This window comes from Grammomys surdaster, unplaced genomic scaffold, assembly GCF_004785775.1.
Source record: "Grammomys surdaster isolate TR1022 unplaced genomic scaffold, NIH_TR_1.0 203, whole genome shotgun sequence".
Lineage (NCBI taxonomy): Eukaryota > Metazoa > Chordata > Mammalia > Rodentia > Muridae > Grammomys > Grammomys surdaster.
The window spans coordinates 287,022-308,793 of NW_021604648.1; the positions used below are offsets into that span (position 1 = coordinate 287,022).

A 21,772-nucleotide genomic window follows, 5' to 3' on the forward strand; every position below is an offset into this window, starting at 1 on the left:
TGCATATGGTGCATGTGGTACATGTGATGCATGTGGTACATGTGATGCATGTGGTACATGTGATGCATGTGGTGCATGTGATGCATATGGTACATGTGGTACATGTGATGCATGTGGTACATGTGATGTATGTGGCGCATGTGATGCATGTGGTACATGTGATGCACATGGTACATGTGATGCATATGGTGCATGTGGTACATTTGGTGCATGTGGTACATGTGGTGCATGTGGTACATGTGATGCATATGGTACATGTGGTTCATGTGATGCATGTGGTACATGTGATGCATGTGATGTGCTGCCACTCAGCCGCACCTGCTGTACCTTGTATTGCAACAAGACCACAGTACTGTTGACACAAATCACAACTAGACTAGGAAGAGATGAGACTACCACAAAATTTTCCTTTTGCTGTTAAGAAGAGTGTGGCTTAGACTATCTTGAAGTCCAGCATCTTTGGTAGCTTTCTAAGCTAACCCTTCATAAGCCATCGTTAATGGTCTATGCACAACTTAATCAAGTTATCCTCTTGTTTTAAATGCTATGCCTCTGGACTAGGACTATGTTTTATTCTTAAAACAAAACACACTTATTAATTTAGTATAAATGTTTGACTGAGTATATGTATGTGCACCACATGACTGGAGCATGAAGAAGGCAGAAGAGGGCATTCAATCCCCTGCAACTAGGTAAAGATAGTTGTGGGACAACATGTGGGTGCTGGGATTGAACTTGGATCCTCTACAAGGGAAGTAAGCACTCTTAACAACTGAACCACTTCTCCAGCTCTAACTGGATTCTGAATAATAATCTGGAGTACAATAGCTTTTACACTTTGAAACAGTCTTTCCTATCATTCCATAGCCTCTATGCTCCCACATGACTACACACTCCAACACAGCACATGCTCTCATGCTGGGTTGATGCCAGTCACTGACATGTAATGCTTCATGCTTTATGATGCCCCTTATCTTTTGAGGGTCAAACATCCTTTCTATGGTTTTCTAATGATTTTTCCTTTCTTGGACAGCTAATCACACTCTTCCCTCTGTTTATGATAAACACTCTGTCATAATGAGGAAGGCATTAAACACCTAGCTGTTCGGGTATTTACTTTTTTGACACAATTGAGCCTCCTTTAGCACCAAGCTATTCTCCTAACATGTGTTTAGTAATCTTTGAATGAATTCTTGCATGAAAACACTTCTACTGCTCTTCCAAGGAAAAATTTTTACTTTGAACTTTAGGTGAAATTAATCTTGAAAGGCTGTCATCCAATGGCATGGACATAAACTATTTTCTTTTTAAATAATAATGCTAATAACATTTCTTTTTAATAACATCAACATTTTAAAGCACAGGCTTTAAGAACTTTGTTTTTGACTTGGCTGGCACGAGTGATTGTTAATTAACAGTTCTTTTGATTTTAAATTAAATCATGATGAAGCTGCCAGAAACACTTGAAATTGAGACTACAGTTGCTTTTCACTAAATTCAAGACAGACAGTAACTGCCTATTTTCTGGACTGTGTTCCTAAACCATAGACAAGTATCCATAAAACGACAGAAGCATAACCATACACTTGTGTACTCACATTAGTATGTGCGCATGCACATACACACACACTCATGGAAATCATACATATAAGTCACCTAACCGCTAAGGAAAAACAAGACACATTCAGTATATTTTATTTTCTCAACATTAAGTAGTCTAGTTTGCATTAAGATTTATTTATTGATTGATTGATTGATACAGGGTCTTATATAGTCCAATCTGGCCTCAAACTTGAAGATGGCCTTGAATTTCTTATCTTTTTGCTTTTCCCAAGTATTAGGATTAAAGACACATTTTATCGTGGTAAATGTATATAGCATTAAAATGTTCTATTTTTGAGATTATAACACAATTAAAACATTTTCCTCCCAAACTTCCTCCCCCAAATTCCTCCCACAGATCTCTACTTGTTCTCTTTGACAGCCATGGCGTCTTTTTTCATTAACTGTTATCACATGTATATATGTAAATACATATACTATTTTAAATATACAGTCTAATGGGCATTAAATACATTAATATTGTTGTGCAACAATTATACAGCTAACTCCAGGTCTCTTTCATCACATACAACTAAAACTAGGGGCTAGAGAGATGGCTCAATAGTCAGCAGCACTCTTCTAGAGGTCTTAAGTTCAAGTCCCAGCACTCCCATGGTGGGTTACAACCTTCTATAATGGGAATTAATGCCCTCTTCTGAGTATGCAGATATACATGTTCAAAAAAACCACCCATATAACAATGAATCTTTAAAAAATATTTTAAATGCCCCCAAATTCAAAATTCAATGCACTAAATAACAGCTTCTCATTCTCCTCCCTATCTAATTTTCTCCTTTTCCAGGTACAACCACACAGTATTTGTCCATGACTGTCATCCTCTGATTATTGTTTGGAATATCTTCTTCCATCTATTTATTTTTAATCTATTAGTGTCCTGTGGATTTAAAATGTTTCCAAAAGACAGCATATGGTTGAGTCACCCTGAGAGAGGTGGGAGCCAAATCCAGTCCTCTGCAAGAAAAGTAAGCACTCTTAACTGCTGAGCCATCTCTCTAGCCCAAATTTGGTTTTAATTTTTGTAGTAAGTTGTTTTGATTCCTTTCTCATTTTTCTTTACAAGTATGTGTACAATATGTATACTTCACATATATATTTATAGGAAATTATATCTAACATCTTAAGCTGTAACACTCAATTGTTAATTTGTAATGATATAGATCAGATGATTAATGTTTGTTTATATGTGTACACGTGTATGTGGGTGACAAACGGCATTTCAAAAAATTCAAATACTTAGAAACCAGGGCAAGCTGGGCTTAGTAGTACATATCTTTAATCACTTTAAGTACTTGGGAGGCAGAGACAGGTAGATCTCTGAGTTTGAGGCCAGTCTGGTCTACAGAGCAGTTACCAAAATAGCCAGGACTAGAGAGAAACCTTGTTTTGAAAAAAACCCAAATAAACAAATAAAAAACCACAAACAACCAAATAACAAAACAACAACAACAGATAAAAAATGATTACTGATGTTTTACTAAACAATTGTCTCATTCTAATTTGTTTTTGTTTTTCAAGTCAGATTTTCCTTATGTAGTCATGGTTGTCTCAGGCTCACAGAGATCTGCCTGTCTCTGCCTCCTGAGTGCTGGGACTAAAGGTGAGCACCACCAAGCCTGGCTGATTCTAATTTTTAATTAGAAACTGAAGAGAGTACCACTGCTAATGTTCTTGTGAGAATTTCAGAAATCAAAACAGTGTAATAACAGTTTATTGTGAGATGCTTTTTCTAAGAATCTGGTACACAGGAAGCACTCATTAAATTGCCAAATTATTTGATATGACTTTGCCTCAACTTAACCAGTCAAGAATTAATGACTATAGAATCCTTAGTCTCTGTATTTACATTTTTAATTTCTGCTCACTGAAAACGTTTCTTTCATCAATGACAGAGTACTACAACAGTGCTTACTCTAATTAGCAATAAAAATGAATGGAATCATACAGAGACTAGACAAAGCAGATTGATAAACAAGGGAGGGAGCCATTTATGTTGGCAGGAAATACAAAGAAAGGACAAAGGGTATGATAACATTTTTTTGGTGAAGAATTTATAATAAAATAAACAACAAAAAATAATGCAAATAATAACATGAGCTAGGGAAAAAAAAAGGAGAAACAGAGAAATGATTACTGTCAGTTTCTCTGAAGAGTTCAGTATCTAGTCTATCCAAAAATTTCAATACGACAATCCTACAACTGCTGCCCTAATAAAATATGCCCTCACATCTGTCAACTAATTTTAGCATGGCTATTTTTGATTATCCAATAAATGAAAACTAAACGAGAGCTCATTTGAAGACAATTTTACAGATATTTAAAACTAAGATAATGGATAGAATATCATGGTTCCATATTTTTAGAAAATTATCTTTGAGAATAAAGATTTAACTGCTTGTGTCAGGAGAGATAAGACACTGTGTTGTGGAAATGTCACTTAATGTTTTTGACATACTAATAGGAATAATAGATCATTCCCTCTAAGTGGAGACTGTGTGACCTTTGACTGCTACACTAAGGGTGAGGTGGAACAGTCTGGTGGAGTTAAGGTACCACTAGCCAGTGGTACCATGGTGGAGTCTGGAAATGAAAATATAAAGACGTACCTTCAGAAACATTTTGAGACTTGTCTCAAAATAGTCATTCCTGTTTTATTAATGTTTCAAAAACAGTGTAAAAGCAACAAGCACAGCTCTTGTTCACAAGCCAGTGTTTACCGCTCAGCAACTGCCTGCCAACGGTATTTGGCAAGCACATTTAATATAGAGGTTCTAGACCCCAGGTCTGGAGAGGAAAAAAGGCTATTCATTGGACACTTTGCTCTCCTCTGTATGGAAGCTTGAGGGTCAGATTGTGCCAGGTAAAATGTGAAGATGGGTACAGGGACAAATGGCAGGTCTATTCTGACTCAGATCACCTCCATGGAAATATGCTCAAAACATGCTTAAATTCTCTGTGTTTGCTAAACCACGGAGGCACTTTCTTAGAACTTTTAAAAGGCTATTTGAAAGTCACTAGTGTAGATGAACATTGAACTAATGCAAGAATTGCTTATTTGAATGCCCTAATAGATGTTGGCTCAGAATCTGTGAGTGACGTTGTATGTTTGTGTGCATGTGTAATATGGACGTATACATGTGGAGGCCAGATATCAATGTTGGGTATCATTCTTCATTTATCTCTACACTACTGTATTTTTATTATTCTTTTTTAAAAGATTTATTTATTTATTTATTTAATTTATGAGTACACCATAGCTGTCTTCAGACACACCACAAGAGGGCATCAGATCCTATTACAGATGACTGTGAGCCACACTGTGTAGTTGCTGGGAATTGAACTCAGGACTCTGGAAGAGCAGTCATTGGTCTGACTGCTGAGCCATCTTCCCAGCTCTATTCCTATGACTCCAAAAAAAGATTAAAATTCATAATTAGGTGGTTTGGGGTTTTTTTGTTTTTTTTTTTTCTCCTTTTTTTCTTAACCAAATCTTTGCTTATTCTTCTGGAATTTGAACATACATGTGTCAATTTCTCTACCATTAATTTGATTGACTTATTTAACACTATGTGAAAACTTTAAAATTAACATCTGCATTCCTTTTGCTATTTAATGTTTCATGACTATAGGATCTTCAGAGTAGGTTCAGAGTTTTTGTTGTAAGTGCTACTGGTACACAAAAATACAACTGTGGACACAAAGACGGTTCCTTGTCTTCAATTTAATACCCATGTAGAAACTCAATTTCAAAGGTGCACTTCACACTGTAACATTCCGCCTGGAACTAGTGACACACTACAATTAACAGCTTTCTTACCTCTGCTTTACGGATATTTTCTCTAGCTTCATCTATTTTCTGTTCCAGCTCTGCTCGGCTTTGTTCTGATACAGCAACTCCATGACATTCTAGTTCATTTAGAACCTGTCAAAGAAAATCAAGATTTTTTATTCTCATTTCTTTCCTTGAGCATTCACATAATTCCAGAGGGTTCAGTGCTAAAGTAATAATTAATTTAAAACATTTTATTTATTTAATTAATTTTTAGAAATTGAAAGTTGCCTAACAAGAAAGAGTACTTGTCTTAGCTTTCCCTGATGTTAATGACTTATAAAAGCATGCAGTAACAGCTCCCTCCTCTGGAGATGCATCTCAAGGTCTCTAGTGTCCTAAACCACAGCAGTATAAAACCTTAAGTTTACTATGGTTTCCTGTGTCCTACAGTACTGCACATGGCATCAGGGTTAACCTGCCTTTCCGAGGTTCATAAGCTGGTGACTCCCTAGTGCTGGTCTTGCACAGTAAGGCCACAATTAAGATTACTTGAACACTAGCACTGTGTTGCTGTGACAGCTCTGATAACAGAGATGGCCATGACGAAACCCACAGGAGAGGAGAGCTGACAGTGTGCATATACTGGATAAAGTAGTCCACAACTCCAAGTGGGACTTTGTTGTGCTATAGAATAGTGGGCATTTAAACACTCATTGTTTGCTTATCCATTATCCATTTAATATTTTGGACCTAAGGCAACAGAAGATGTAGGGTGAAAACCAAGAAATTGATAGATATAATCTGTACACCTTATTTTCATTGCATATTTGAGACATATATAGCTTTGACTTTTTAAAAATGGATAGATGTTGACTTTTTCGGTTTTGTTTTTATTTTTTTAAGAATAGGGTCTTATGAAGCTTGGGCTATTTTCAAATTCACTAGGTTGCTGGCTTTTTATTCTGATTTTCCAGCTTCTATGTCTAGGATTACAGATTTGTACCACCACACCTGCCTGATTATAGAGTATTCTTGCAAAACAATTCTTGTAAAGAAACAAGAAGACCTCATTACTGCAAATGAATCCAACACATACTCTTTACACCAAGATACTACTATCCCATCAATTTGTATTTTTCCAAACCATATTTATGAAAATCTTTTTTATGGGGAGAAAAAAACAGTGACATATCATTCATTCCCTCAATGTTTCTACCAAACCTTGTCATGTTTGCAGAAACTGACCTCATTCTTTTTAAAGCACTCACCCAACAGTTTAGCAATAGTGTACTTACACTCAGAGTACTGCTACTGGAACTTTTAAACTTCTTTTAAAACAGCAAACAGCACTTACTGGTCAGTAAAAAGCTGATTGGCCAATGAATAGGCAGGATTAGAAGGTGAGACATCAAGTAGAGAAAAAGAGGAATTTTGGGATTGAGTCAGGCATGGAGATTTACCCAGACACAGAGGAAGGTGGCTGCATGAAACCGAGAACCAGGTAACCAACCACGTGGCAGGATTTAAAATAGGATAAATGGGATAATTAAGTTACAAGATAGTCAGGGAATAGGCCCAAACTTATGGCCTAAGCATTTATTCATAAATATAATTAAGTCTCAGAGTAGTTATTTCGGGGAACTTATGTGTTGGTGAAAAAGTCCTTAGTTACTAAAGTCAAAGTTGTACATGTTGTTTGTTCACTGTTTTGGAGCATTGGTGATTAAGACAACTGCCTAGCACAAGTAAGTGGGTGTTCTATTAGTGAGCTTTACCTGGACTTCTATATTTTAGTATTAGTAGACATTGCCAAATTTATATATATTCTATACTTTAATATCAGTGTTATATTTTAATTCTGTATCAATATATTAACATATATGATATATAATCATCTTACTGATATATTTAGTCCTATTAATAATTCCATATTTAAGTATTAATAGATATCCCCAAAAGGTTGTATCTATCCTTCCCTATATCCTGACCACAGGGATACCTGCCAAACTTTAAACTCATGCTAATACAAAATTTTGAAAACGTTATTTTATTTCTATGCCTTTACAGAAAGCATAGTTTCATGTGTTGCTGTCCACCTGTATTTCTATTTCATTGCATATGTATGGATGAGTGCACTTTCCCATGAAGGTGTGTGTGGAGGCCAGAGGCTGATGTTAGTGGACTCCAGTCTGGTCTGCATAGCATATACCAGGATAGTTAGGGATGTGTACAGAGGAGACACACAAGTCTTTAAAAAAAAAAAAGCTTATTAGATTTTCAAAGCTTAAGAGTTAAGAGCATAATGCTGACTGTTGAGACAGGGAAAATATACATAAGATTTTTCACACTAGTAGAATTCAACTACTTGGAGCTGGAGAGATGGCTCAGTGGTTAGGAGCACAGGTTGTTCTTCCAGAGAATTCAGGTTCATTTTCCAGCACACATATGGACACTCACAACTGTCTATAACTCTAGTTCTAGTGGATCCAACACCCAATGCCCTCTTCTGACCTCTGTGGGTATCAGGCACAAACATGGTGCACATGCAAACACAAATAAAAATAAAATTCAACTCTAACTCTATCTGAAATCTCATAGAAGGCTTCTGTGAAAACCTCTCTCTCCCACCTTCATTCCTTACGCCACCCCACCAAAGAAACAGTGTAGACAAAAGCCACTGAAGAGAACTCTTAAAAACTGTCAGCCTTTTAAGAGTTGAAGTGTAGCTCTGTACAGTTGATGGCTTCTGGCAGGAGGAGAGAGGAGGGAGGACACAGTTTGTTTTAAGAGCCTAGCCACTGGGAGTTTGACCTTCTTCAAAGAGTATACAGGTAATACAAATTGGACTTTCTTTTTTTTTCATTCTTTTTTTCTTTGGGGGAGGTGGACCTGAGAAGACTGAGAAGTGAATGTGATCAGGGTGCACAAGGCGAAGCTCCCAAATAAACAATGAAAAGATTAGGTTGGAAAAAATCTATCTGATTTCAACTGCACAAAGCCAGCATGCCCTACCACACTTACCCGTTGCTGATGAACAATATTTTTGTGCTCACGTGCCACACGTGTGGCCCATTTCCGAGCCTCCTTATTTAGACTGTGCTCCTCTGTGGTACCAGTTTCTGATTCTAACTGTCGACTCTACAACACAAGAGAGAACAGAAAGAGAAGGACTATTATCTCCACTGTGACTTTTACCAATCTGTAGCTGGACCAGAGGGTTTTCCCTTAATCAGCACTGACAATGCAAGACATGCCCTACTTCTGTGGGAAGCAATGTCTTACTTCATAGAAAATCAGTGTTAGATAGCTACACAGAGATTCATACCCTTGGAGGTCATTGAGGAGAGACCTCTCTCTTATGGTCAGCCTTGGGCCCCACTTTCTTTTTCTCTGGTAACACTGGAAAGGTATCAATTTTGCCAGTCCTCATCAGTGGTTCTCAATGACCCTTTAATGCAGTTTCTCAAGTTGTGGTGACACCTAACTATAAAATTATTTTTACTGCTACTTTGTAACTGTGATTTTTGCTACTGTTATGAATTGTAATGCAAGTATTTGTTTTCTGATGGTCTTAGGCAACCCCTGTGAAAAGATCATTCAAGCCTCCAGGGAGTCAGCGCAACACACAGGCTGACCACTGTAAAGTTTCCTTGTCAAAAGAATGGAATATCTCCTGCCCAGGGTGGAGACAGGGATTCTGATCAGCATCAAGGATCAGAACATTACACACATATTGTTTTCTCCCTTGAGTGAATCCAGTTGGGCCTGTCAATCACCTGGTCAGCAGTCCACTACCAAAACTATCCTGCTTCTGTAATGGATATTATATTACCGTCATATCTGAACAAATCCTATAGTTCTCCATCTATTATAATACATAAATGGTATTTCTTTTTTTTTTTTTTTTTTAAAAATATGGAACGCTTCACGAATTTGCGTGTCATCCTTGCGCAGGGGCCATGCTAATCTTCTCTATATCGTTCCAATTTTAGTATATGTGCTGCCGAAGCGAGCACATAAATGGTATTTCTTAAATTCTCTCTCATCACTGAAGTGTTACTTGCCATTTTAGGACTAGATCACTCGTTTACAAACTCTGTTAGCTCTAGCACTTGCTGAGTGACTTTAAACAAACTTCCTCAACTTTAAAGCAAGGATTCAAAATTACATCTAAATAGAGTTGTCATAAAGATTAAATAAGTTAATAATAAGTTATATAACTAGAAAAATATTTAGCATGAAGTAATGTTCAAAGAATGTCAGCCATTAATTTTTATTATCTTTCAATTCTGGTTATATTGTTTCTTGATATCTGCAGAATAAACTTTAGTTCATCATCAAGATTTAATCCATAATTAGAGCCTATGTGATGGCTCAGGGGCAAGGGAATTTGCTATTAAGTTTGATGAGCTGAGTTTCATTCTTGGGACCTACAGAGAAGGAGAGAGTTAACTCACATCTTGTCCTTTGACCTCTATATTAGTAAATAACCATTTTAAAAAGATTTGCAAGGCTGGATGCCCCAGTGTGTGGGAAGTCAAATGCGGGGAGGTGGGAGTGGGTGCATGGGTGAGGGCACACCCTCATAGAAGTAGAAGGAGGGGGGATGAATAAGGGGTTTCTGGGGGGGGGAGATGGAGAAAAGGGATAACATCTGAAATGTAAATAAATAAAATATCCAATAATAATAATAATAATAATAAAAACAGATAATGGAACTGGCTATTATAGTTGAGCATTTGTAATGCTTTGTCAACATTTAGTATTACCCACATTACTGGGACTCCTTATAATCCTCAAGAACAAGGTACTGTGGAAGGGACCCATAGAACTTTAAAACAATATCTTCATAAAATAAAAAAGAGAGCAGCATTTCCCCGTATACCACAAATTTATTTAAATAATGTTCTTTTTATTTTAAATTTTTTAAAACATTTGGATGCCAAGGAACTTTCTGCTGAGAGTCTATGGCCCCCTACAACTAGGCATACTTATGCCTAGGTGAAAAGGAAGGATCCACTTACTGGCATATGGCATGATCCCGATCAGGTATCTAATATGGGGAAGAGGGCATGCTTGTGGTTTGTTTGTTTGTTTGTTTGTTCTTTTTTTGTTATTGTTATTGTTGTTTTTTTGCAGGATGGTGAAGGAGCATGGTGGCTGCCAGAGTGATTGGTGAGACATGCTGATGCTGGGACAAAAAATGATGTTGATCTGTTAGTCTGCTGAGTGCCCTGACAATGGTGACTGGGAAGCTGTATTAGACATATGTTCCTAACCCACCTTTGCTTTCCTATATCCCAGATGGGACAAGCTGCCTTGCCTCAAGTTTTTAGACCTTGTGGGACAGAGAATCAAAAAGAGAGGTTATAATAACTCTTGTATTTTTCTTAAATATGACCAGTTATTCAAACTCAATAATGTACTGGTCTAGAAATCAATCCAATATTGGAAATAACAGTCTTCATTTGGAAGGCTGGATCTGGACATTTTCAGAGACATATTTGGAAGTTAGCTGCAGTTCTCTATGATGTTATGTTAGCATGAGATAAAGTTGGGACAGGATCTGGATTTCAAACAAGTGTTAGTACATGTGTTAAGGCTCTTTTAATTGTCAAGTTAAAATTATGTTTGTTTCTTCTACAATATTTAAAGTTGTATTGACTGTATAATTTCCAATTGTATTAGTGTGTTGAAACCTGGCATGTCTGTTACAGGGTCTATCAACCAGCTTTTGTTTTATTGCCCTGAGTATTACAGAATCTTGGTTTTTTTTTTTTTAAAAAGCTTGCAAGTACTGGAAGAAGTGAGTCAGGCTTTAAGCAGAAGCAAGAGGGTAGTGGGCTTGATTATTGCTGGTATAACAGCTTTAATCACATTAATTGCTAGCACCACTGCTTCTGCAATTGCTTTGATACAAGAAGTTAAGGCAGCTACTTTTGTTAATCATTTAGCAAAAAATGTTACTAATGTGTTGATTATACAAGAGGATTTAGATAGGCATTTGGAAAATCGTATTGATGCTCATTATCCTATTCAAATCACTGGAAGGAGGTTCAGAGTTTAAGAGTAAAGAGCAATTGAGTGTCATGCCAAATACCAATGGAGTTATGTTACTTCTAAATTTTACAATGATAGTCATTATAATTAGGAAAAAGTTTAAAGACACTTGCAGGGTATTTGGCATAATTCTAACACCTCTCTGGATGTTTTAACTTTGCATAGAGAGATTATGAATTTAAAGAATGCTGCTCTGTTGAGCTTTGAATACTGCAATTACTGCTGATAAAATTATCCATGGCTTGAGGTCAGTATTTCGATTATGGTCAAGCTTCAAGAATGGCATATATAGCTTGATCATGATAGCCCTTTTTATCCTGGGAATACTTTTATTCCTGCCCATTGTGTTAAAGCTTGCATTTAACAACATCAACATGTTGACAGCCAAAGTACATGACTTGAAACTGAAAATGGACCCCCAGACGGAGTTATTAATTTAACAGGCTGTCAAACCAAGGACAGGTAAGATTCTGCACAGAGCCTTACCAACCTAAGACAGAAATGCATTGCTTTTGATAATGCATATTCCTTGACGGGTAAGGAAGGCATTCTTGTCAGAATGACCTAAGACAGACTCAGTCTTGTTTATGAAATAAAAAAGGGGGATATGTGAAGAGATTTTTGGGGCTGCTTGGCAGGAATCTGACATTGGCCAAGGACAAGGAAATGGGCTTCAGGTAGGAATCTGACATTAGGCTAGAACAAAGAAGTAATTACAGGCAGGAATCTAAATATTAGGCTAGAACACAGAAGTAATTTCAGGTTCTAAATCTTAGGCTAGAACAAAGAAGTATGCTTCAGGTATGAAATGACATTGGGTTAAGACAAGGAAGTAGGCTCCAATACTTTGGTCATCCTGATAAGCACTTAGAAACAGTGATCACGGGACTTTGTTTATTGCCTTGCTTATTCGTTGACTATTTGTGTTTATTGTCTTGCTTGTTCCTTGACTATTTGCATCTATTGTGTTGCTAGTTCTTCAACCTAGAACTGACCTTAATACTTTCATGTAATTAAAATGGTATAACAGAAAAAAAAAGGTTTGCTTAAAACAAAGAACGTATAACAAGAAGAAACACAACCTAAGAACAAAGTAAGAATTTATAATGGATAAAAGATTTAAATATATATATATATTATCAAAGTAGATATATGAAGGACTGGAAAGCTCATGAAAACATTCAACAGCTAGTCATCACATAAATACAAACCAAAACTGCCATAAAATACTATTTTATAACCACAAGGATGGTTAAAATCAAAGAGGTGGGCTAGTGTGTAGCTCAGCAGCAGAATGCTTCCCTAGTATACATAAAGCCTTTGGTTTGACCTCTAGCTTTGTGAAATAAACAAACAAATAGAAAAAAAATAGAGAAACAACACAGATATTTGTAGTGATATGGAGAAACAAGAACCTTCATATAAAACTGGTAGAAATAAAAAACAGTGCAGATACTTTGACAAATGGTTCAGTATTTTTCTAAAAATGATTTAAACATCAATTTTTTATGACCCAATAACCTTAGGTATATTAATACAAAGAAATAACTGTGGTAGCATTATCTCCCCATCACCCTCCCCCCTCCATGTGCATGTGTGTATCTGTAGGCCAGAGACAACCTTGAGCATCATTCCTCAGGTGCTGTCCATCTGTTTTTGAGAGATAGTCTCTCACTAACCTGGAGCTCACCAAGCAGGCTAGGCTGACTAGCGTTCAAGTTATAGAGACTCACCAGCCACAGCAGTGTGATTTTTTTTTCAAATTATAATTACAGCATTTCTCTTTTCCCTTTCCTTCCTGCAAACCTTCCCATATACCCATCTCTGCTCCCAGTCAAGTTCATCTCTCTTCTTTGATTGTTATTGCACACATATATGTACATACAGATTCCTAAAGGTTACCTGCTCAGTCTGTATGTTACTTATAAGTATGTTTTTAGGACTCACCATTGGCACCAGACAACAAACTGGTATGCTGCTCTTCCTTGGAAATTATTAAGCATAACACCAAGCCTGATTTTTTTTTTTAAAGTGGTAATTGGTATTAAACTCAGACCATCACATTTACAAGACAAGCAGTACTTAGCTAGCTTCTAAGCCAGGTAAAATCTAGGGTGAAAAAGAAACTAAATGTCGACCAAATGATAAACAACATGTGGAATATTCACACAATGAAATATTAATCAGAAAAATTAAAAATACAGGCACATTCAACAACATGGATAAATCTGAAAGACATGTTAAATAAAAGAAACAAGATACAACAGACTATACATACTGCATGATTTAATTTAGTGAAATGCCTAGAAAAGGCAAATTATAGAGACAGAAAGTATAAGTTGCCTGTGGCAGGGGATAGGAATGAAATGAGAGGATCTTCTCATGGTCATGTAAGTGTTCTATGATTTACTTAGAATGGTGCTTAAATAACTCTGTAAACACACAGAAATTGTTGAGTGTACTTGAACTGAGTAAATTATATCATATAAGTATGCCTCAACAGACCTATCTAAAAAAAAATCATACCACATCAGGATTTATTGATTATATCAGTTACTGGACACCAAGAAGAGAATGTCACCATATACATTTAAAACTTTATTCTTATCTGTGAACATGTTAGTGAGCTCATCTAGTCCATAGTCTGTAGTTTAGCATACAGCCGAGTGACCTGCATATAGAGTAGGGATTCAGTGTTTGCTGAAATGTTATATGCTTCAAAACAAGATGAGAACAAGAATGCTTTCAGATGCAATATAGACTGACGACAGAGGTAATTAGTCTTTCCTGCATGGCCAAAGTTCACCTCATAGGATGAGTGAGTTAACAGATCTAACCTGGATTCTTCACTCCACAATAGGTTTAGAGCTACCAACTCTAAAAGGAAGAAGTTAAATAGTGGCTCCATCATTGCAAAAAACATTGGACTATATGGAGAGGAAAAAATATTAAGGCAGGGGTTATTCTTTCTGAAGAGAAAAAAATTGCACCAAAGGTCTGAAGAGATGGGTCAGTGGTTAGAGTACTGGCTGCTCTTACAGAGGATCTGAGTTCAGTTCCCAGCACTCATAGTGTCTACAGACATCTGTAACTCTAGATCCAGGGGTTCAGCTTCCTCCTCTTCTTCTGTAGCAACTAGGCACATACAAAGTGCATAGATGTGTGAAGGTAAAAGCTTATACACATATATTTTATAGTTAACAATCTAGAATGATTTTTGTAAAATTGTATTTAACTTCTTCCATTATAAAATATATTGTTCCACAAGCACTGAACATTCCTTTTCAAAAATGAAAATGTGTATCAGAAAAAATACGAATATTGCCATCACAACAGCTGTGTGCCATTCATTCACAACAGGATGCTGGTCATGCTTCTTTTATCTCTTAGGCTCTGGTCTTTTAATAAAGGCAGGATTAGTTCAATGTCCCAACACTGAGGAAAGTTAAGGTGCTCTAGAGAAGATGAAGAATGAGCACCTCGCTATCTTGGTTACAAACAATAAAGAAAACTTTCTAATTTATAAGGTAAAAACTGAAAGCCATGGCTGGTTCACTAAAGGGCTCCTTAGCCATATACATGACTTTTTTACTCCAACATCAGGTCCCACCTTTCAGTGACATGCAAGCCCACACATTCCACCCTTCCACCCTGTCCCATAACCCCATATACCTCAGCTATCGTCATTCTCAGAGCACTGACAGGGGAGAGCTCAATATCCACCAGTTGGGCAGCTTTTAAACTCTACCCAGTAAAGATTGCACAAGGACAGAAAACAGCAGAGAGTTAGAATTTTAAGGCAAACAGGGACATAACAGCTAAGAACATTAGCACAGTGCCTAGAAATGAAGGGAGGTCTCAGAGCAATAGTTGAGCTTTGGAAAAGAAAGGTAAGAATCACTATTATTCTAACTTTCTGATGGTAAATGGTCAAAGAAAAAATGTCTCGAATTGGTCAGAATTTTAAGTTTATCAAAAGTGATAAACTTGTTTATACTATGTGTCTTTTTTTTTCTTTTAAAAGCAACATCTTGTTTTGTAGCTCATGTTACCTTAGACTCTTAAACTCTGAGGTCATTCTCCTGCCTCAGCCTCCTGACTGCTGGAATTACAGGAATGAGCCATCACATAGAATTATATCCCTTATCTTCTAATTTTCTGCTTATTCATTACAGGCTTCAGAAAAGTCAAACTCTAAGAAAATGTCATTGAGCCAGGCGGTGGTGGCGCACGCCTTTAATCCCAGCACTTGGGAGGCAGAGGCAGGCAGATTTCTGAGTTCGAGGCCAGCCTGGTCTACAGAGTGAGTTTCAGAACAGCCAGGGCTATACAGAGAAACCCTGTCTCGAAAAAACCAAAAAAAAAAAAAAAAAAAAAGAGAGAGAGAGAGAGAGAGAGAAAGAAAAAGAAAATGTCATTGAGTCATTAAGCAAAGTTGAATGCCTTTAAAAGGAGGAAAAACTAGGGAGGTAGCTTAGCAACAGAGCACCTGTCTAGCATGTATCCCTAGGCTTTATCTCCAACACTGACAAAAAATAAAAATGAATAAAAATTTAAAAGGAGAGGCATTACTATAATGAAAAAGATTATTATGTAAAGTAAAATAAGGATTTCCTCAATTTCTTCCATATAGCCTGCAACACCAGGCTATTTAGAATGTAAGGGGGTGGGAGGTAGGAACTGGGTTTGATGGCTCACGCTGTAATCCTAGCACTTGAAAGGCAAAGGCAAAGATTTCTGTGAATTTGAGGACAGTCAGTGCTACAAAGCTGAGACCTTACTTTAGAAGAAAATGAAGGGGAAAAAAATGAGTCAAACATATCTATTAAACTCTTGAACTATATACAAGTTCTCTAGGTATTGACTCTTAATTTAAGACTTATAAATATACTTTGCTTTTGTCATAGCTTGCTTACTTTAAGAAAATATGCTAGATATGTTCATACATGTCTTATCGTTTTGTACTATTAAATTTTGTATTTTTATTGTCAAACAATATTTTGTTTCTTTTCAAAAGTCAAATAATTATAAACATTTCTAAGAAACTCAGAAAAATATGACTGCTATCTTAAAACAACATTGATAGTTTTAACAATTTAAAATATGAAGGAAGTTGACAAAGATCTATAATTTATATAAAACCAGCCAAAATATTTTCACACACATACTTATCATTCTATTTATTAATTCTATTCTGGTTAAAATTTAGCCACTGGTTGGTTCGAAGGATATAGTATAAAGAATTTCATGCTCAGAGAACACAATTTATACTTGAAAAAAATCCACTGAATACAACTTCTTTTCTGGTTGTTTTTAGATTTCCAGTAACTTACAGAGTGGAAAGTTGTTAGCACAAAGACACTGGAAGTGCAAGCTACACTAAGAAAGGACCAGTGTGGTTTCTCTGTGCCTTCACAGTTGTTATAAATTAATGAGACACACTCAGCTTCTGCTGCTTATTCGAGCACAAACAACAAGTAAAATGAAGATGAGAATTCCCTTACAGTATCACTGTCACAAGGCTGGAACTGGAAGGGCTGAGGCTTGTGAAATACAGTATTCTCTTGTAGAAACAGCTGAAGGTTATAGTCCCGTACCACCTAAAGACAAAACAGGAACCTGTAAGTCTTAAGTAAAGTTAAAATGTTCAGTAATTATATTCTAAAGTTTAAAGTTTAGGGGTTGGCCAGATGGTACATCAGGTAAAGAGCACTTGTTGCACAAGCCTGATGGCCTGAATTTAATCATCAGAACCCAGGTAAAGGTGTAAAGGAAGAACCAACCCCACAAGGATGTCCTTTGACCTCTACAAGCATGCTATACCATGCCTCTCATCATATGCATGTGTGCACACAAACACACACATCACACCAAATAATGATACATTTTAAAATGTTTAATGTATATTTATTCATCTATTTTTTCATTTACTTATTTTCATACAGAGTCTTATTATGGTGCTCTGGCTGGCCTGGAATGCACTATGTAAATCAGTCTGACCTTGAACTCACAGAGATTCACCTGTGTCTGTCTTCCAAGTGCTGGAATTAAAGCCATGTATCACCATATCTGGAATTATTTTCTTTAAAACAAACAATAATTTATTTTATTTTTAATTATATGTATATGTGAATGTATGTGTATGGGTTTGTATACTTGTGAGCCCACGTCCCCATGGAGGCTAGAAGGTGTCCAGATACTCTAGAACTGGCATTAACAGTCAGCCTGGGGTGGGTGCTAAGAACCCTACTTAGGTCCTCTACAAGATCATTACTTACTCCTAACCACTGAGTCATCCCACTATCCCCTCTATTATTTTCTAAACAAACAAGAAATCTTCCAATACTATATGATCAAAAGGAAATAAAAATGTTACACATCTTACTTTTTGTTTAATTGAGTTCCTACTTACGTGTCTGATTTTTCTCAAGAAGATAATTCTAAATTTGGAAAGTACTAGTTTAGACACTATTCTGGATTAGGAGACCAGACAAATACTATGCAATATTTTAGGAGGATAAGAAGATAGCTACTATATAAAAACTTACTGGGGGCAGAGAGGCAGGGGATGGTAGAGTTGGAAGCACATAGTCCCTCTTGGTTTCTCCTAGCTCATCATCTTATTTTAAGAAAAGATTTATTTTCATTATGTATATATGGTTCATAGGCCTCTTAAGTCTGAAAGCCAACTGCCTGCATGATATATCTTGAGGCTAGGTGTGAGCAGCATTTAACTGAACACATTCTGAGTTCTACTTAGCCACTGTGTGCCCTTTACTCATCCTTTATTTGCTGTGCATCAGAGATCATTAAAAACTGGGAAGACGTGCAACTCTGCTCTTTTGCATATGGTTATACATTTATCTCAGTGTCTTTTTTGAAGATTGAATCCTTTCCACTTAATAGTAAGAGTACCTCTGTTTAAATCAGTTGCCTATGTAAGCACAGGCTTATTTTCAAGACTCAAACTTTATTTCACTGGTGACTTATTCTCTTAATGTCCACACCATACTATGTTGATTTCTGTGACATTAAAGTAAGCTTCATAATCTGGAATTATGAGTTTGGCTTTTCCTTTTCAATGTTACTTCAACTATTTAGGGTTTCTCACAGTTCCATATAAACTAGGTTTGTCTTTTTCACTTCTATAACAGAAATGGCTATTGGAGTTTTGATAGGAATATTAAATCTGTAGATCACTTTGGGTGATACTATAAAGTTAGCAATATGAAACCCTCCAATTTATGAATGTTTATTATTTCTACTTATTTAGATTCTCTTTTGCAATATTTCGAAATTTTCAGTATGTAATTCTTTGGTTGAATTCATTCTCAGGTATTTTATTCTTTATAGATACTACTGTACTGAACTGATTTAATTTTATTTTCAAATCATTAATTGTTAAGAGTACAGACACACAACTGGCTATTATGGTTTGATCTTGTTTCTAGAGTAATTTTGCCAAATTGCTTTTTTATCTGGATTACTTCAGTAGTTTTTATATTGGTTTTATGGCTTATTATAGAGAATCATGCCATTTCCAACTAGCAATAATTTTTATTCTTCTCTTTCTAACCTGTTTAAGTTAGGACCTTGAGTATAGCAGTGCAGTATAGTCATGAGAGTAGTTCTTGATCTTGGTAAACATACAGTGTTTCATTATTGAGCATGGTATTAGCTAATGGCTTTTCACAAATGATACTGTGTTCTACAAATTCCCATTAATTTCCAGTTTGCTGAGTTCTTGTTTTGACTACAAAAAAATTAAAATTTGTAAAATGTCCTTTTTCATATCCACTGGTTTTTGTTTGTTTGTTTTGAGACAGAGTCTCACTGTTATGTAGCTCTGGCTATTGTGGAATTAGCTATGTAAGCCAGGTTAGGCTCAATCTCACAGGGACCCACCTGCCTCTGCCTGCCTGCCTGCCTGCCTGCCTGTCTATCTCTTGAGTCCTGGGATAAAAGATATGTGCCACCACAGCCAGCTTTTCATATCCACTGTAATGATCATAATTTTTTTTTGGCGGGGGGGGGGTGGTTTTCAAGATAGGGTTTCTCTGTATAGCCCTGGCTGTCGTGGAACTCACTCTGTAGACCAGGCTGGCCTCGAACTCAGAAATCCACCTGCCTCTCCCTCCCAAGTGCTGGGATTAAAGGCGTGCGCCACCACTGCCCAACAATGATCATAATTTTGTTCTTTAATATATTAAATTCACTTTTCTGGCTAGTTTTCAAGATGTTATAGATATCACTGGTCAGTTTCCAAAGAAATACAGGATAAAATTGTCAAGTTATGAACTGTTTGTTCAAGGAGCTACACTACTAACTGATAGAGGTATCTTTTGCAGGCTGAGAACAGGAGACACAGGACAGTAGAGCCACTTTTGGAGTTACCATTCTAGAAAAAAATATCCCTAGCAACATCTGCTTCAGTTACATATACAAAGCATTTCATAAAATATTAAGGAGAAGAGCAAGCTTCATAAATAATTGAAATTTAATAGACGCTCCTAGGGCCAGTTGTTTCCATTCATGGGGTGAAAGCTATAGAGAGCACTTTAACATTTATATATGTAGTGTCTGCATGAATTACCCTTACAACAACCTGGGACTATGTTACATTGTAAGCAAGTAGAGAAAACAGATTTTTTACCCAAACAAATAACAGTGTAGAATAAAAAAGTCAAGATTTTAAAACATTCCATTCAGTTAGCAATCTCTGAGTTGCTTTCTGAACTCTAACAGAACAGCATAACAAGCTGTTTGTAACAGAAAAACACATGGTATAAATCTCGTAGGTGTGAGCTCTTCTCGCTTACAACAACAGGCCACATCTCCAAGCTACATCATTCATATTGAATTTTTATTCCTACCACTTCCAGTCTTGACATAAGAGCATCTCATTTACACCTCACCCCCAGGGAGAGAGAGGCTCATGAGTGAAAGCAAAAAATAAAAGCTTATCCCTTTGTATCCAAAGTAGCTCATAAATTCTTAATTCATTTTCAATAACAATAATATGAGAAAATAGATAAAATAACACAGTAGAGTAACAGTACAGTGATGGGAGCATTGTGTGTGACAGAGAGAGGAGGAGAGAGAGGTACAATCTCAGGCTCAGTCTATCTTCTTTTCCATAAAACAAATATGGGATTCACAATGTAAGAGATACCATGAATACTCAGAAAAATCAAATACATGCACAATTATTAGTCAGTTCTCATTCCTATATGTTTATTACTCTTATTTTTTTACAGTCTAGTCATTGTCTTCATTCTGAATGCCTACATATTTTTAAAACTAAAAATAGTGACATTTTCTTGGAAAAAAAAAAGAAATTTCAAAGAATTCTGCCAAAAGATAACCTGACAAAATTAGAATAAAAATAGATTACAGTTTCCAGTAAAGCTGGAAATGAATAACATCATCCTGCCACATTCCCAGTAAATGCAAATTCATGGACTAATGAGAAGATGGAAAAATAAGAATAAAAGCGGTCCATATCAGACTATAGTAGGAGTAGGGTGTGTGTGTGTGTATTTAATTGATTGAAAACAAGAAAAATAAGCTTTTCAAGAAACAGCAAGAACACTAAATAAAGAATATAGAAGGAAATACTTTAGATAAGGAAATAATTGAGGAAACACATCACTAAAAAACAAAACAAAAAGTATTTCTAGCAAAATTAATAAAACTGACCGGTGTCACCAAAAATAAAGTGCAAACACAGAAACAATAAGGAAGGTGGCCTCAGAGCTCTTGAAAGATGTGTACCACCAGACCTGGTAAGTGGACAACTATATAGGAAAATGAAAACTGCCATAATGTACTAAAATGCAATTTAAAAAATCAGAAAAAAAATTTCAGAAAACCTGAATTGACTACTAAACATCTTTTTTTTTTTTTTACGGTAGTTAAAAGCCATTATTATGTAGAAGGAACAAAATCAGTACACATTTATAGACATTTTCTTCTAATATTATCTTATGATTTCAAACACACACATTAAAATAAAAAGAATTGGCCAGGTATAGTGGAGCACACCTTTGATCCTAGTACTTTGGAGGCAGAAGCAGGTAGGTATCTGTGAGTTCAAGGCCAGTTTGGTTTATATATTGAGTCCTAGGCCTGTCAGAGCTACATTGTGAGACTCTGTCAATGAATGAATGAATCAATCAATAGACTAAGAAAGATTTCCACAATGAACACCTGTATACTTATTACCACAATTCCAAAATTAAAATTTTATTTTTCTTTCAAAAACATTCATCCATTCATCTATTCTTCTTTCTACACATCAATGTTTTTACATCTTTTATT

The 21,772-nt window shown here is 36.1% G+C and overlaps 1 protein-coding gene and 1 non-coding gene across 2 annotated transcripts in view; both read right to left on the minus strand.

The window, feature by feature from the left end:
* Window positions 1–21,772, minus strand: part of Fchsd2 (FCH and double SH3 domains 2) — a 171,319-nt gene that overhangs the window by 32,741 nt on the left and 116,806 nt on the right. The window contains exons 10-12 of the mRNA XM_028770576.1: window positions 16,957–17,052; window positions 8,414–8,530; window positions 5,438–5,542 (exon numbers count right to left, since the gene is read on the minus strand). Coding sequence (XP_028626409.1) covers window positions 5,438–5,542; window positions 8,414–8,530; window positions 16,957–17,052 — 318 coding nt within the window. The remainder of the gene's footprint in view (window positions 1–5,437; window positions 5,543–8,413; window positions 8,531–16,956; window positions 17,053–21,772) is intronic.
* On the minus strand, window positions 9,302–9,408 carry LOC114624014. Its single transcript, XR_003711871.1, has one exon. It is a non-coding gene; the product is annotated as a U6 spliceosomal RNA (small nuclear RNA).